Source organism: Procambarus clarkii, chromosome 5 (genome assembly GCF_040958095.1).
Source record: "Procambarus clarkii isolate CNS0578487 chromosome 5, FALCON_Pclarkii_2.0, whole genome shotgun sequence".
Lineage (NCBI taxonomy): Eukaryota > Metazoa > Arthropoda > Malacostraca > Decapoda > Cambaridae > Procambarus > Procambarus clarkii.
In genome coordinates this window covers 1,874,844-1,891,988 of record NC_091154.1, presented here as the reverse complement: position 1 = coordinate 1,891,988, position 17,145 = coordinate 1,874,844, and the positions used below count along the sequence as shown (strand labels likewise).

The 17,145-nt window shown below is 43.7% G+C and overlaps 1 protein-coding gene across 1 annotated transcript in view; it reads right to left on the bottom strand.

The window, feature by feature from the left end:
• Positions 1-3,718: 3,718 nt before the first annotated feature.
• Positions 3,719-17,145, bottom strand: part of b (glutamate decarboxylase-like protein black) — a 25,781-nt gene continuing 12,354 nt past the window's right edge. Inside the window, exons 7-12 of the mRNA XM_045752332.2 lie at positions 16,088-16,170; positions 14,941-15,088; positions 10,579-10,708; positions 8,903-9,001; positions 7,819-8,010; positions 3,719-6,548 (exon numbers count right to left, since the gene is read on the bottom strand). Coding sequence (XP_045608288.1) covers positions 6,375-6,548; positions 7,819-8,010; positions 8,903-9,001; positions 10,579-10,708; positions 14,941-15,088; positions 16,088-16,170 — 826 coding nt within the window. The 3' untranslated portion in view covers positions 3,719-6,374. The remainder of the gene's footprint in view (positions 6,549-7,818; positions 8,011-8,902; positions 9,002-10,578; positions 10,709-14,940; positions 15,089-16,087; positions 16,171-17,145) is intronic.

Sequence of the window (17,145 nt, the reverse complement as noted above, 5' to 3'; positions counted from 1 at the left end):
ATATATATATATATATATATATATATATATATATATATATATATATATATATATATATATATATATATAATTTCTTTTGCTTTACAACTGAAGCAACACCAAGGCTAAACACCACACAATTAAAGGAACTCAGAACTGTGCTGAATTACAGAAGCTTAGCTGAAGTGGTGTTTCACGCACCCCACCAGGCACTTAACGCTGCCTCAATGTTGAACTTGGATTACAGCGACTCCAATTCAACGGTGAAACAATGTTCCCTGCCTGCTGGGCCCCTGACCTGCATGCTTGAGAGTACTGCAGCTTTTAAATACCAAGAAAACTGTGCTTGCATATTTGGGACAGACCTACAAAATATCTGGTGCCATTCACAGATGATAGTGGATTGAATTCAGGCTTTTGTTTCATTTGTGAATGAGAGTCCGATTCTATTGACTTGCAGGTAGGGTTTGAGCTTCTTTTTGGCTAAGTGATCAGATCCTTCTCGGTTGTTGAACGGAATTTAATCTTCTCTTGATGGAAACAATTATAACTTATTCACTTGCTTTGTAGAATGGCACTGTGGCTGCGCTCTAGAATGGCACCTATGATCAAGCCTGTAATGACAGTTTATTATATATATAAATGTTCTTTTATATATCATGACACAAGATTTACTGTACATGAGGCACTTTGTTATATTAAAATAATTGCCTTGAAATATCTCCATATATCTTAATTCTGGTAATGTTGAATTCATGCAGTAGAGGATCAATTACTGTCTAATTTCAAGTCCTATTCCTGAGGTCCATTGAATGTAAATACATAAATTTATTTTCTAAGAGCTTATTCTGGGCACGTGGTGACTTACCCCGCTCGTAGGGTCATTACGAGGAGAGAACCTTCACGAGACTAACTCTTGTTTTCACACTGTTATGCATTATTTTTAAACCCAGACTGAAATTCTGTACATTAGCATTAAGATCAGTTGAGTGTCTATGCATTTTTCTTTTATTGACGAAGACACTGTTGTTAAGGAATTAAGATAGACTAACCATGTTGCCTTAATATCTCTTGAATTGTTTTATATGGTTGTCACTGCCATTGTTATGACCTTGTTTACTCTTAACCTTTATATTAATGAAGTCGAAAATGCATATTTATTGCTCGAGGGGTGGAAAATGCACTTAATTAAGTTTCATCATGACGCAGCAATAATTGTGTTATTTTTGCCACGAGCACAGGGGACGTCTCCGCCCACACCTTCCCTTGCAGCTCTGCCATTTTGAAAATCATGATGCAAGATGACAGTTAAGCTGCTGGCACAAGCCACTAAGTGGGTCACTACAAACTTCCACTTCCCCCAAAGCCCCTAGTACATACACAAGAGTGCCATGGTGCACACTCAACAATGTGGCACTGACTCCTTAGTTGTTTAATGTCTAGGATGTAATCCAAACATCAGTTTCTCCACCATAGTTATTGCAGGGTTTGAATGATATTTGGACTTTTCATTATTATTATTATTATTATTATTATTATTATTATTATTATTATTATTTCCAATCCACTGTACCATACTTTTGTTGCTTGTAATTTGTCTTACAGTGAACTCTGACCTAACTTCGGGCTGGACTGTAGATTTGTAGAGAAATAACCTTGTGTTGGCTGTGTTCGGTTCCCTGGCTTAATGCATCATGGGAGGTGGAGGCGACAGGGTTTCGAACACGAGGCTGCCTTGCTAGCATAATCCCTAACTTAATATATTATAGTATATTCTTGCATAGATTTATTCTTGACAGTTATGCAATAGTTTATAGAGGAATTTGCTCTATTACAAGTGCCTTGTGAGGTTTTGTTAAATACTGGCGTGTTTTATGAAGATTCCTAAATTGAACCGACAGACACAAATACGCCAATGCTTCATCATCATGAAACATTTACCAGTGTTTGCAAATTGACTCTTAAGCGCTTCAAAATTGGGGCTCGTGAAAACACTTAAATGTCCTTTTATTCTTTATAACTGAATTATGTTTTTGTATATAACGAGATAATATACCTAGCTTGCTTTATAACAAATATATCGCTCACCAGTTCACTGGTGTGTGGTAAATATAAAACACCGCTCTATCGCTATGCGATTTTCTTCATCGATCAAATTTTCACTCATTGTGGTTTTGAATTATTTCATCAAAATTAATATAATCCTGCCAGATATGGAGTGTTATTCTAGTATCTCTATTACTTCATCATCCAGCATTCTGGGTTTGAATGTGCTGTCCATATTTTAATTTATATTCAGCATAGTATGTTTTGTGTTCAGGTTCGTTACTGTTTCGTTAAGCTTGTGGAATGTCCACAGCTGCTTTTCTCAATGTTTTATTTTTTAATTACAAGAAAATAATAATAGGCCTTAAACACTTTAGTGCATAGGTTATGCTGTAAAATTGTAAGTAAATAAACTCAGCATTGATAGCTGCAAGATCCTTCAACACATGTAAATTACTTTCCAATTTAGTAAACCCCATTATATATATACATATATTTTTTTTGACAAGCATCAGTAGCAGTGATAATTATTAGTTACATAACTTATGATAAATCATGATGCATAAGCATTGATGACTAAAATAACGAGAGGGTTCAAACACAATGCATATGGCCTTAAAAAAGTCAAACCAGCCTTGTATACTGTTAAGATGTAGGCATCCAGTCCCTCCCTATAGAATAATGTCTTTAATTTTATCGTCTTCATCACATCACGATGCACCCCCCAAAGCTTCCAGTTTATTATTTGGTTCAACTGTGCATCGATGTGTTACCGAAAACACCCAAAAGATTTCTCTTACACAGGTCAGTTCAAGGCGGGTGTAAAGATCTTCCTTGCTCGGATCTATGTAAATGGGAACGCTTGCCTTGAGGTTCCTTTATACTTGTTTCATATTTTCGTATGTATTATACCCTGTGGATTGATTCTGTGAGAGGTGCTAAATGTGTGAGCTTCATGTTGGCCTGGTATAAGCTGGTGCACAATAATACTAATGCCGATGTAACCAAGTCTCTGTAATAAACATGTTACAGTGTGGCAGCTTTTCTTCTCCTCGAAATTGTGTTGTAAAAGTTTTGATCACAACCGAGTCCGATTTTATTTGCCATTCAGGCCTAGACATTTGTGAACATTTCCTTACACCTGATGCTGCTATTCTGCTTGCAGTAAATAGGTACTCAGGATTTAGGCTTTGAGTGGCAATTCACCTTTATCAGTGCAAGATAGCGTGTCACTGTCTATCTTGCCCTGATGAAGGCAAATTGAGCCGAAAATGCGTTCAGGCTTCTCTAATTTGTCAAATCTGGATATATATAGATATATATATATATATATATATATATATATATATATATATATATATATATATATATATATATATATATATATATATATATATATATGTATATATTAGGCAAATCGGGCCTTGCATTGTAGGCTGAGAAGTGCGTTCTGGCTACTAGGTACGACATATATATATATATATTATATATATATATGTCGTACCTGGCCGGGTCAAAGAACTCTTTGACCCGGCCAGGATTCGAACCCATGCTGTCCAGGATCACCCCTAAACGTACACAGTACCGTAACCACCGCACCAATGATAGACGATCATTGGTGCGGTGGTCATGGCACTGTGACCACCGCAGTACCATGATGGTAAAATGATTATAATGTAAATAATACTGCATATAAAATTACTGTATACATAAACTTTAAACTCTTACAGAAAATTACAAACATCTCTGATATTAACATATCCGATATAAAGCTTCTCTAATATAAACATCTCTAATATAAACATCTCTGATATAAACATCTATATAAACATCTATGTAAATATCTCTGATATTAACATATATAACGTCAATCTAATTTAATACAGTATTCACACTTTATATAAAACTAATTCAGTATTAACATCTGATATTAACATCTCTGATATAAACATCTTATGTACAAACATCTATACAAACATACGATATAAATATTATGATGTCAACATCTTCAGTGAGCCTTGGCTTCTCAACTGAATCATCTTAATACAGTACTGTATATATATACTCATACAGGGCACGACTTTTTTTGGACATGTTTTCTAACACCTGATACCTCTGGTCACCTAAAAGTAAAGAGGTATGCAAAAGTTAGTTCACTGTTCTCGGTCGCTTCCTCTGGGGAAGGACAGAGATTGGCCTAGGGGCGATTGGCCTAGGATTGGCGACCTCAATAGGTCTCACAGGGTTTTTGTTGCAAGGCAACGGTAAATTTCGGGCATAGCCCAAAACGATACACATACTAGTGGCAGTACAAGAATATAAGAACTCTTGTATATATAAATACAAATATTATACTCTCCACTAATGTAAATACCTTGCATGATCGTCATCTTTACTTTTTTCTCCGCGATTCATTTTTTAAACTCTTAACTTTTATTGAAATTTAGAGTTATCCAAGAATTGTTTTCACATTTATCCAGGAATTGTGCATAGATAAATGTTACATATTTCACAGTTATCCAGGAATGACTTTCCAGGAGTGAGAATTCTACAAGAATATTTGTTTCTTGAGTATTCCATCCTTCCCTCCCCCCCCCCCACAAACCCCCCCAATAGTTGTAAATGCCAAAACACTCATGTAATTCAAGATCCAGTTTGATAACATCAGGAGTACAAAATGTACTCACTAGAAAGGAGATGAGAGATATATCAAATAATATACATGTGGAAAATACAGGAGGGCCAGGTCTTAAATCAACACAGTAAAATAGCAACATACTGGAGTGAACGATATGGAAGAAAATGCAAAATAGAATCAGTGAAGAGCCGGGGTGCCATAGGCACAATCAGAGAACACTGTATAAACATCAGAGGTCCGCGGTTGTTGGATCTCTGATGTTAAACATCCTCCCAGCATGAATAAGAAATATTGCCGGAACAACCGTGGACATCTTCAAGAGAAAACTAGATTTCTCCAAGGAGTGCCGGACCAACTGGGCTGTGGTGGATATGTGGGCTTGCGGGCCGCTGCAAGCAACAGCCTAGTGGACCAACTCTTAAGTCAACCATGGCCTCGGGCTGGGCTTGGGGGAGTAGAACAACTTTCAGAACCCCATCAAGCAGGTATAAATGAAGGGGGAGGAGGCAGGGGACATTTAAAAGAAAAAAACTGCTTCCTGTCCTCATCAAGGCCACATGTGAGATGGTTGGTGACCTTCAGGTAAATCCCGGTAAATATTAAGATCAAATGCGAACACGCTTGAATGGTCCCCCCAAGCCAATATGCAACTGAAAACTCCACACCCCAGAAGGATTCGAACCCAGACAGCCAGGAGCCCTATGCACCATGACGTACCTGGTTTCTTAATCACTTGACCACCGTGACTTTACAAAAGTCATTGGTAGCTCAGGCTATATCCCCAACGACCCAACAGCACTTGGTAAGATTAAGATCAAATGTTTGAGTCGAATACACAGATTACGTTGTGTCGCAAGGTAATGTATCGAATGTAATGATTGTTGTAAATTTTGTTAAACACTATTTTGATTTGATTGTTTTGTTCGTTATGATTTCTGAGTTATGTTCTCAGTTTTAGACAATTTAAATATAAAAGAATCCTTAATAATCCATGTTATACACAGAAAGTATTTGTGAACAAGTCACAGTAAATAACAAACTTTCCTTTTAGTCAAATAAAAAACTTGATATTTTGTAAAAACAATTACGTATTAAAATGCAGTACAGTATTAATACTAAGCAATATACTTTGTTTTGTAGCAAAATGCCGCTGTTATTACAATTATATTGCATCTGTACCCATATACGTTTTTTGAGATACACGTAATATAAATATATCTACATATTATATATAATGTTAAACTTCAACATTCTAAACATAATACCGTTGTAACAAAAATATTAAATAAACTACAACAATTTTGATTTTTGTAGAAAAATATTTTTGACATTTTTTTTTTACAAATAGATAAGTTTTCTTGAGTTTTTGATATATTTAGTCAAGTGTATTTTGTTCTTGAAGATTGTTCCAAAGGATGCTAAACATTGTTGTGAGGTAACATAATATGGTTTAAAGAGACTATGGACAATGCTTCAAAAGTTAACTGTCAAGTGGACAGTAAAATGGCTAAAGTTCACTGTCAAGTGAACAGTAAAATGACTAAAGTTCACTGTCAAGTGAACAGTGGCTAAATGTTGTGTTGGATCACTTCCAAGAACAACCACATGTCTTCATTAATAGTTTCCAAGAGCTTTAGATGCCACCCTTAAGGATCACTTCCAAGAAAGACCTCTTCATCTGCCCAGAATTAGATTTCAGTTAATGACGTTATTACAAGTCCTTCCCAAGTTCCTCGAACTGGTGAACGAAGTAATCCACATCGGATTGGTCCACCTGGGAGTTCTGAAGCACCAGCCGGAAGAAGTTAGGTCTCTCCCTCAAGGGCTGGTAGGTGACCATCATAGAACCAGACTTGACCATCCGCTCCTTAATCCGGGGAGCCACCTGCAAGGCCAAAAGGAATAGTTAGTTGCAATTGAAGAGGAACTTGTATCTTTTGTCTGTAGTTACAATTGAACCTCTCTATCTCTAACCTTTTACCCTTTATTTTATCTCTAAATATAGGGGGGACTCTACAAATGGGGGACCTTTGACAAGCTTCTTGTCCCCCATCGAGGCAACTAGTATTAGTGGCCCTCAGGTAAATTCAGTTAAATATGACTGATTGATAAGATGAGATAATTATGAGAAAGGACTACGTCAGTATACGACTATATAACACTTGGAAATGATACGAGGAACAAAAGAGACCAAGATATGAGGAAAGGTATCCAATCATGTGGACAGTTGGGGATGGAACGCCAACCATGCAAGTAGTGGGGCCGTCAATCTGCTGACCAGTCTAAATGATGGGCAAGGAAAAAGGAAAGTAGTGGAACAGATATACAAGAGATTTTGAGGGAGAAACATATACAGTGTATATATATATATACCTTCTCGAAATTGTATCTTTGGAAGGGCAAAGCCGATATAATGTTTGGATGTAAGTGTGTGTGCTTTTATATGTCATGAGTTTGTGTCTATGTAGACACAAACCGACACAGTTTGTGTTCGGTCATATATCTATGTATATAACGTAGATATATGACCGAACCTAACCAACCCTACCTAACCTAACCTAACCTATATATATAAGTAAGGTTAGGTTAGGTAGCCAAAAAAAGCTAGGTTAGGTTAGGTTAGGTAGGTTAGGTAGACGAAAAAACATTAATTCATGAAAACTTGGCTTATTAGGCAAATCGGGCCTTGCATAGTAGGCTGAGAAGTGAGTTCTGGCTACTAGGTACGACATATATATATATATATATATATATATATATATATATATATATATATATATATATATATATATATATATATATATATATATATATATATATATATATATATATATATATATATATATATATGGATCTGTATGTCTTTGTCTTTGCATTTATGAGCTTAAATATTTTTATTTGGTTTATTTTTTGTTTGTGTTTGTCTTTCCCTGGAGCTGTGTTATGGGCCCAAGAGCAGCTGCATGTGTGAACTTTTAGTTAATGTTTTTATGTGCTGTTCTTCATGCCTATATTTCCTGACATATATTTTGTAAAGGCAACCTTTAGAAAACAGAGAGATCTAAACACATAATTCAGATATGTTATTGATATCTTGATTGATACACAATGCTATTGATACAAACTTTCCCAAGCACATCCATACACATACTTACAGCATTGAGAAGCTGTTTATATTGAGGGTGTCTTCTCTTACCGCGGAGAGACGTCGGCTCATACCAGAAACAGACGTTGGTGCATTCTGGTTCCATCACCAGCCTGAAGCCTTGTCTTGTTCTGATCTTATCAGCGAACAGCTGCGACATCTCAAACAGTTGATCGATGTGCTGTTCCAGCCCTTTAGTGCCCTTGAGAGGCAGAGAGAGAAAAGATTAGTGAATGGAGACCATAATTGATGGAGAGAGGGTGTGTGTTACAGAGAATTAGAGATAGTTAAAACAGATGGGTTCAGATCTGGCAAATCTGGCTTCACACACACACTTAATATAATTCTATGATCAAACAATTTGGCTTCACACACACTTAATATAATTCTATGACCAAACAATCTGGCTTCACACACACTTAATATAATTCTATGACCAAACAATCTGGCTTCACACACACTTAATATAATTCTATGACCAAACAAAGTTGTCTCTGATTAGACAAGACAGAGGGCAGTCACGCCCATATTTTTGAACAGTCAGAGAAACCTTAAACACAGTACCCAACAAGGAAGGATAAAAGAATTGTTTACATCCTCACTAGAGTAAATTAAGAACATGATAATAAAGACAACTGTGGAAAACATATCGTCCCTCTCCTAGCTCCAACCCATTATCGCCCCAGGGTAGATAGCAACACACACACAGGGTAGATAGCAACACACACACAGGGTAGATAGCAACACACACACAATTATTATTAGCATAGACCAGGCAGACTCTTGGACAGACTATTTGACTGGTTTGATACACAAACACTAAAGGACAAGTGGAAAATAAGTACCCAAAATGAGCCACAGACACGGAAATTAGTTGCTCAAGTATGAGAGTACAGTAGTAACAAAATTGAATATTCTAAGTTGTAGAGGGGCAAGCTCCAAGCACAGCCCCCAATATAATGTGGTCATGACTTAACCTAATACCTCAGGAAATTGTAAACCAGTCACCAGAATATTGGCCGGCGTGAACCAAGAGCTTGAGGCTAAGCCCCCACACAAGCAAGTGGACACAGACATGTCTCTGGGTGCCTCACCTTGGCCTTCCACATGGTCCAGAACTTGAGAACGTCCGCCCGTCGGCCGCACTGGAGGTGCTTGTCTCCGGTGTCGTAGGTGGTGTCGTAGAACTTGTCCTGGAAGGCAAGAGGAAGCCAAGGGTTACTTTTGAGTGAGCCAAGTCAGATTAACTCCTGAGTACGAGGAAGCTGAGTCATGAGTAACTAGGAGAGGGAGGAGGCCGAAGGAAAAAAAAAATGGAAGGGGAGGAGGCCTATGCATACCAGAAATAGTAGGCTTACTTGTAGTGGAAGAATGTAAAGTTACAGAGGCATAGTCGGGGAAATGTCAAGTTACAGAAGCAGAGTAGAGAAAAATGTCAGGTTACAGAGGCACTGTAGAGAAAAATGTCAGGTTACAGTAGCACAGTAGAGAAAAATGTCAGGTTACAGTAGCACAGTAGAGAAAAATGTCAGGTTACAGAGGCACAGTAGAGAAAAATGTCAGGTTACAGAGGCACAGTACAGAAAAATGTCAGGTTACAGAGGCACAGTACAGAAAAATGTCTGGTTACAGTAGCACAGTAGAGAAAAATGTCAGGTTACAGAGGCACAGTAGAGAAAAATGTCTGGTTACAGAGGCACAGTAGAGAAAAATGTCAGGTTACAGAGGCACAGTAGAGAAAAATGTCAGGTTACAGAGGCACAGTAGAGAAAAATGTCAGGTTACAGAGGCACAGTAGAGAAAAATGTCAGGTTACAGAGGCACAGTAGAGAAAAATGTCAGGTTACAGAGGCACAGTAGAGAAAAATGTCAGGTTACAGAGGCACAGTAGAGAAAAATGTCAGGTTACAGAGGCACAGTAGAGAAAAATGTCAGGTTACAGTAGCACAGTAGAGAAAAATGTCAGGTTACAGTAGCACAGTAGAGAAAAATGTCAGGTTACAGTAGCACAGTAGAGAAAAATGTCAGGTTACAGAGGCACAGTAGAGAAAAATGTCAGGTTACAGAGGCACAGTAGAGAAAAACACAAAAAAAGTTACCCAAGTTTGAGACCTTGCATTAGATGTCTTTTTATTTAAAGATAAATGTTTTATAACAGAAGTAAAAAAATTAAGGTTTTATTTCATATAACAATAAAGGTCCCTAATACAAGAGGAGCACGACAAAAATTACACTATATTGCCACCCCATATAGGGATCAATCATATATGGTGATTTGACCACAGGAGGGAGTCAGAGATAGAGATTTGAGCACAGGAGGGAGTCAGAGATAGAGATTTGAGTATTGGAGGAATTCAGAGATAGATATTTGAGCACAGGAGGGATTCAAAGATAGATATTTGAGCACAGGAGGGATTCAAAGATAGATATTTGAGCACAGGAGGGATTCAAAGATAGATAGATTAACCACAGGAGGGATTCAAAGATAGATATTTGAGCACAGGAGGGATTCAAAGATAGATATTTGAGCACAGGAGGGATTCAAAGATAGATATTTGAGCACAGGAGGGAATCAGAGATAGAGATTTGACAACAGGAGGAAATCATAGAGATTTGAGCACGGGAGGAAGTCACAGATAGATATTTGAGCACAGCAGGATATCAGGGGCAGCAAGTGGGACAGCATAAGGGGTTAATTCATCCCCTTTAACCAAGGAATTGTTTACATAGAATACTCCCCCCCCCCCACACCTCCCTTGCCACAGCTCACCTTCTGAAACAAATAGGCTGCACTGGCAGAGTTACAGTCCTTCAGTAGACCAACATGACGAGTCAGGAAGACGGAACACTGTTGAGGACACGCCAGCAGCTTGTGGGGGTTCCAGGTCACACTGTCCGCCCTGGAGACAAATCAACACTCCATGAGTATTATTTGGCAGGATTAACGCCATTAACAAACTGCCAGAAATAAGACTACTTCTTATTAGGGCTACTCAATAGCTCGGTCGATGGAGCTTCGGTCACACACACGTGGGGTTCACAGTTCGAGTCTCCTAGAGTCCAGCTAAATGGAATGAAACTGCATGAAACGCTATGCGTGGGTTAGCGGCTTATCTTGAGATGATTTCGGGGCTCAGCGTCCCCGCGGCCCAGTCCTCGACCAGATCTCCTTTTTGTTACACACTCCCAGGAAGCAGCCCGTAGCTGCTGACTAACTCCCAGGTACCTATTTACAGCTAGGTAACAAGTGCATCAGGGTGAAAGAAACTCTGCCCGTTTGTTTCCGCCTCCGCCGGGGATCAAACCCGGAACCTCAGGACTAGGAATACCGAGTGCTGTCCACTCAGCCGTCAGGCCCCATTTATGAAAACGCCCCGTCAGTCTTCACAAGAGTGTAAGAACAACAGTGTTATGGACTCTCTCAGCCACTCCATCTTCTTCAATGTAGATAAATAATAAATAAATACAATAAGTAAATAAATAGCATTATTATAACTTCGTAATGCAAGGGGTTAATAACTATTCTGTGACTTAACATAACTATATTATTAATTATATTATTAATGGTGTAAATTCCTTACATAAACTTCACATATACTCTGTGGACCTGTAGCCCCTGTAGCCCCTGTGGACCTGTAGCCCTGTGGACCTGTAGCCCCTGTAGCCCCTGTGGACCTGTAGCCCCTGTGGACCTGTAGCCCCTGTGGACCTGTAGCCCCTGTGGATCTGTAGCCCCTGTAGCCCCTGTGGACCTGTAGCCCCTGTGGACCTGTAGCCCCTGTAGCCCTGTGGACCTGTGGACCTGTAGCCCCTGTGGACCTGTAGCCCCTGTGGACCTGTAGCCCCTGTAGCCCCTGTGGACCTGTAGCCCCTGTGGACCTGTAGCCCCTGTGGACCTGTAGCCCCTGTAGCCCCTGTGGACCTGTGGACCTGTAACCCCTGTGGACCTGTAGCCCTGTGGACCTGTAGCCCTTGTAGCCCCTGTGGATCTGTAGCCCCTGTAGCCCCTGTGGACCTGTAGCCCCTGTGGACCTGTAGCCCCTGTAGCCCTGTGGACCTGTGGACCTGTAGCCCCTGTGGACCTGTAGCCCCTGTGGACCTGTAGCCCCTGTAGCCCCTGTGGACCTGTAGCCCCTGTGGACCTGTAGCCCCTGTGGACCTGTAGCCCCTGTGGACCTGTAGCCCCTGTAGCCCCTGTGGACCTGTAGCCCCTGTGGACCTGTAGCCCCTGTGGACCTGTAGCCCCTGTGGACCTGTAGCCCCTGTGGACCTGTAGCCCCTGTAGCCCCTGTGGACCTGTAGCCCCTGTGGACCTGTAGCCCCTGTGGACCTGTAGCCCCTGTAGCCCCTGTGGACCTGTAGCCCCTGTGGACCTGTAGCCCCTGTGGACCTGTAGCCCCTGTAGCCCTGTGGACCTGTGGACCTGTAACCCCTGTGGACCTGTAGCCCTGTGGACCTGTAGCCCTGTGGACCTGTAGCCCTGTGGACCTGTAGCCCTGTGGACCTGTAGACCTGTAGCCCTGTGGACCTGTAGCCCCTGTAGCCCTGTGGACCTGTAGCCCCTGTGGACCTGTAGCCCCTGTAGCCCCTGTGGACCTGTAGCCCTGTGGACCTGTAGCCCCTGTAGCCCCTGTGGACCTGTAGCCCCTGTAGCCCCTGTGGACCTGTAGCCCCTGTGGACCTGTAGCCCCTGTAGCCCCTGTGGACCTGTAGCCCCTGTAGCCCCTGTGTGTAACACGGGTTCGGTTTCCCTCTCTACTTCTCTACCTTCTACTCCCTCTACCCGTATTCTTACTTTTATTTCTAAACCAAGGGACTCCAAAACTTTTAACAAAGCCAACTCCACGCCACGTGGTCCTAAGACGATTGACCGACTTAGGATTCTACACCCAGTATGACGTGACCTAAGCTCTGAACAAAACCCTAGAGTCACCTCTGCTGCCACCACCAGACCAGTAATACAAGAGCAATGATCGAGGTCTGGATCGATCACGCTAATTAATCAACCTAGGGGCTTGATCCCCACTATAAACGATGACCTTGAGTGTGGAATAAATTACACGGTAATGATAATTCCGATTCGATGTTAGAATCGGCGCCCAATGCAACTCTGCCTCGTGTGGACCACGTGACCAGGACAAGTATACACATAAAACACATGGAAACAATAAAATGCAAATTAATAACAAATTTAATTTATTAAAAGAAAACTAAAACAAAATCTAAATGTGTTCACTCCCTATCACTTTAACACTCCCTACTTGACCTGAATGGCAAATGAGAAGACTATTTCTATACATAACCATAGCAACTATACCTTGGGCGACCAGCTCTGGGTGTTGTGCTGGTCTTGGGGAGAGGTAAGATGTTTGACCTCTCCCAGCTGCTCCCGTATTCACACTGATTTTTTTCTTGTCTGGACTACCCCAGACAGAGTATTGTATCCTTCCGCCTCGCTTACCCAGTTACTTTAGCAAGGTTAAGTTATAACAATTATCCTCTGTTTATACTGAATTGATCCAGACTGGTTGAATTATTTTACTTTAATTAGATTACACAAACATCTAACGGCAAAGCTGTTCCCGATCACAAAAATGGTTATTAAAACTTTGAGAAATATTAGACATGTCAACCCTGCTGACCTATGACCGCCGGTCACTCCGCCTTAAAAGTTAGATCTGATTCGTGACGTCACTGATGGTGACTTAAACTCAATAATTAGAATACTCTTGATATTGTATCCAGTACTATTATACAATACAATTTTAATGCAAAATGAATAAAGGCTAATTTTCTCTAAATTACTGAATACTATAGGATGATTCATTATACGCAGCTATGAACAAAGCGTCGGTTATTTCCACCGCGAATTCCCCTGGGGGTCAGGTCACCATGCGGCTCAGCTTCCCATTCTCTTTTGTCGATAAACCACTCTGGATAATTCTTACAACAGCCTAGTTTGTTACATGTGGACCTGTAGACCTGTGGACCTGTAGCCCCTGTGGACCTGTAGCCCCTGTGGACCTGTAGCCCCTGTAGCCCCTGTGGACCTGTAGCCCCTGTGGACCTGTAGCCCTGTGGACCTGTAGCCCCTGTAGCCCCTGTGGACCTGTAGCCCCTGTGGACCTGTAGCCCCTGTAGCCCCTGTGGACCTGTAGCCCCTGTAGCCCCTGTGGACCTGTAGCCCCTGTGGACCTGTAGCCCCTGTAGCCCCTGTGGACCTGTAGCCCCTGTAGCCCCTGTGGACCTGTAGACCTGTGGACCTGTAGACCTGTGGACCTGTAGCCCCTGTAGCCCCTGTGGACCTGTAGCCCCTGTGGACCTGTAGCCCTGTGGACCTGTAGCCCTGTGGACCTGTAGCCCTGTGGACCTGTAGCCCTGTGGACCTGTAGCCCCGTGGACCTGTAGCCCCTGTAGTCCTGTGGACCTGTAGCCCCTGTAGCCCCTGTGGACCTGTAGCCCCTGTAGCCCCTGTGGACCTGTAGCCCCTGTAGCCCTGTGGACCTGTAGCCCCTGTGGACCTGTAGCCCCTGTGGACCTGTAGCCCCTGTGGACCTGTAGCCCCTGTGGACCTGTAGCCCCTGTAGCCCCTGTGGACCTGTAGCCCCTGTGGACCTGTAGCCCTGTGGACCTGTAGCCCCTGTGGACCTGTAGCCCCTGTGGACCTGTAGCCCCTGTGGACCTGTAGCCCCTGTGGACCTGTAGCCCCTGTAGCCCCTGTGGACCTGTAGCCCCTGTAGCCCCTGTGGACCTGTAGACCTGTGGACCTGTAGACCTGTGGACCTGTAGCCCTGTGGACCTGTAGCCCTGTGGACCTGTAGCCCCGTGGACCTGTAGCCCCTGTAGTCCTGTGGACCTGTAGCCCCTGTAGCCCCTGTGGACCTGTAGCCCCTGTGGACCTGTAGCCCCTGTGGACCTGTAGCCCCTGTAGCCCCTGTGGACCTGTAGCCCCTGTGGACCTGTAGCCCCTGTGGACCTGTAGCCCCTGTGGACCTGTAGCCCCTGTGGACCTGTAGCCCCCTGTGGACCTGTAGCCCTGTGAACCTGTAGCCCCTGTGGACCTGTAGCCCCCTGTGGACCTGTAGCCCCTGTGGACCTGTAGCCCTGTGGACCTGTAGCCCCGTGGACCTACCTGTGAATGCCCTTAAGTTTATGGCTGTGTCTGGGGGAGAGGAGGGCGCCGCCGCCCCAGGCAGCGTCAACGTGTAGCCAGATGCCCTCAGCTTGGCACACGTCCGCTACGGCGTCGACGGGGTCGTATGCCCCCAGCACCGTTGTTCCTGAAGGGCACCAGAGGTTACAAGAGGTCACGTCAATGGCGTCTCCAGAGGTCACACGAGGTCAAAAGAGATGATAGAGTTATTTGAAAGGTTAGAAGAGGTTAAATGCATGATGGGGAATGACCTGACTCACAAGGGGGGAGGACCTGGCTCACAAGGGGGAGGACCTGGCTCACAAGGGGGGAGGACCTGGCTCACAAGGGGGAGGACCTGGCTCACAAGGGGGGAGGACCTGGCTCACAAGGGGGAGGACCTGGCTCACAAGGGGGAGGACCTGGCTCACAAGGGGGAGGACCTGGCTCACAAGGGGGGAGGACCTGGCTCACAAGGGGAAGGACCTGGCTCACAAGGGGGAGGACCTGGCTCACAAGGGGGAGGACCTGGCTCACAAGGGGAAGGACCTGGCTCACAAGGGGAAGGACCTGGCTCACAAGAGGGGAGGACCTGGCTCACAATGGGAAGGACCTGGCTCACAAGGGGAAGGACCTGGCTCACAAGGGGGAGGACCTGACTCACAAGGGGGAGGACCTGGCTCACAAGGGGGAGGACCTGGCTCACAAGGGGAAGGACCTGGCTCACAAGGGGGAGGACCTGGCTCACAAGGGGAAGGACCTGGCTCACAAGGGGAAGGACCTGGCTCACAAGGGGGAGGACCTGGCTCACAAGGGGGGAGGACCTGGCTCACAAGGGGAAGGACCTGGCTCACAAGGGGGGAGGACCTGGCTCACAAGGGGAGGACCTGGCTCACAAGGGGGAGGACCTGGCTCACAAGGGGGGAGGACCTGGCTCACAAGGGGGGAGGACCTGGCTCACAAGGGGGGAGGACCTGGCTCACAAGGGGGGAGGACCTGGCTCACAAGGGGGGAGGACCTGGCTCACAAGGGGGAGGACCTGGCTCACAAGGGGAAGGACCTGGCTCACAAGGGGGAGGACCTGGCTCACAAGGGGGAGGACCTGGCTCACAAGGGGGAGGACCTGGCTCACAAGGACCAGACTCACCTGCAGTAGCACACACCATGAAGGGCGTAGCACCTTCCTTCCTGGCCTTGGTGATGCACTCCTTCAGGTGTTGAACACTCATCCTGTAAGGTGGGGGAGAGAGAGAAACATTGTTAGTACTGTGTTGTGGTGCGTGGGGAGGGCCTCCTGGCTGCTCAACCAGGTTGTTAGGTGGTGCTGCTTGCATTCTGGTGTGTGAGTCGCAGCCCAGTTGATCATATAGGCTTTGAATGTGTTTATCAAGTTCTCTTTTGAACACCATGAGAGATGAGGTAATTATGTCTCTTTTTAACTATGTTCGGAGGGAGTCTTGAACATTCTTGGGCCCTTAATGTTGATGGTATTCTGTCTCAGCTGTATCTATTGCACCTTTGCTTTTGCACTTCCTGCCATGTCTCCCGTTCTCACAAGGAATTATTTCTGAGTACACATTTGGAACCATTCCCTCTAATGTTTTACAAGTAACATCAGAAGTGGGGTAAGGGCTGGCATCAGGGACTCTTAAGGTGCTAATGTTTTACAAGTAACATCAGAAGTGGGGTAAGGGCTGGCATCAGGGACTGTTAAGGTGCTAATGTTTTACAAGTAACATCAGAAGTGGGGTAAGGGCTGGCATCAGGGACTGTTAAGGTGCTTTGTGGGTTATTATATACCTATTTGTTGGTACAGGAAAGTCTTAAGTTTTGTTTTCAGTCTTTTCATTGTTTTACGAGTGCCCTTAACATTTACGAGTGCCCTTGACATTTACGAGTGCCCTTGACATTTACGAGTGCCCTTGACATTTACGAGTGCCCTTGACATTTACGAGTGCCCTTGACATTTACGAGTGCCCTTGACATTTCACTCTTGTTAGAATACTGTTCCTGCATTGAGTCCTTTCAGTATGTCTCAGTTGATGTCCTCATATCTCATCTGGGTCATTGATTTTTTTTTTTTTTTTGAGATATATACAAGAGTTGTTACATTCTTGTACAGCCACTAGTACGCGTAGCGTTTCGGGCAAGTCCTTAATCCTATGGTCCCTGGAATACGATCCCCTGCCGCGAAGAATCGTTTTT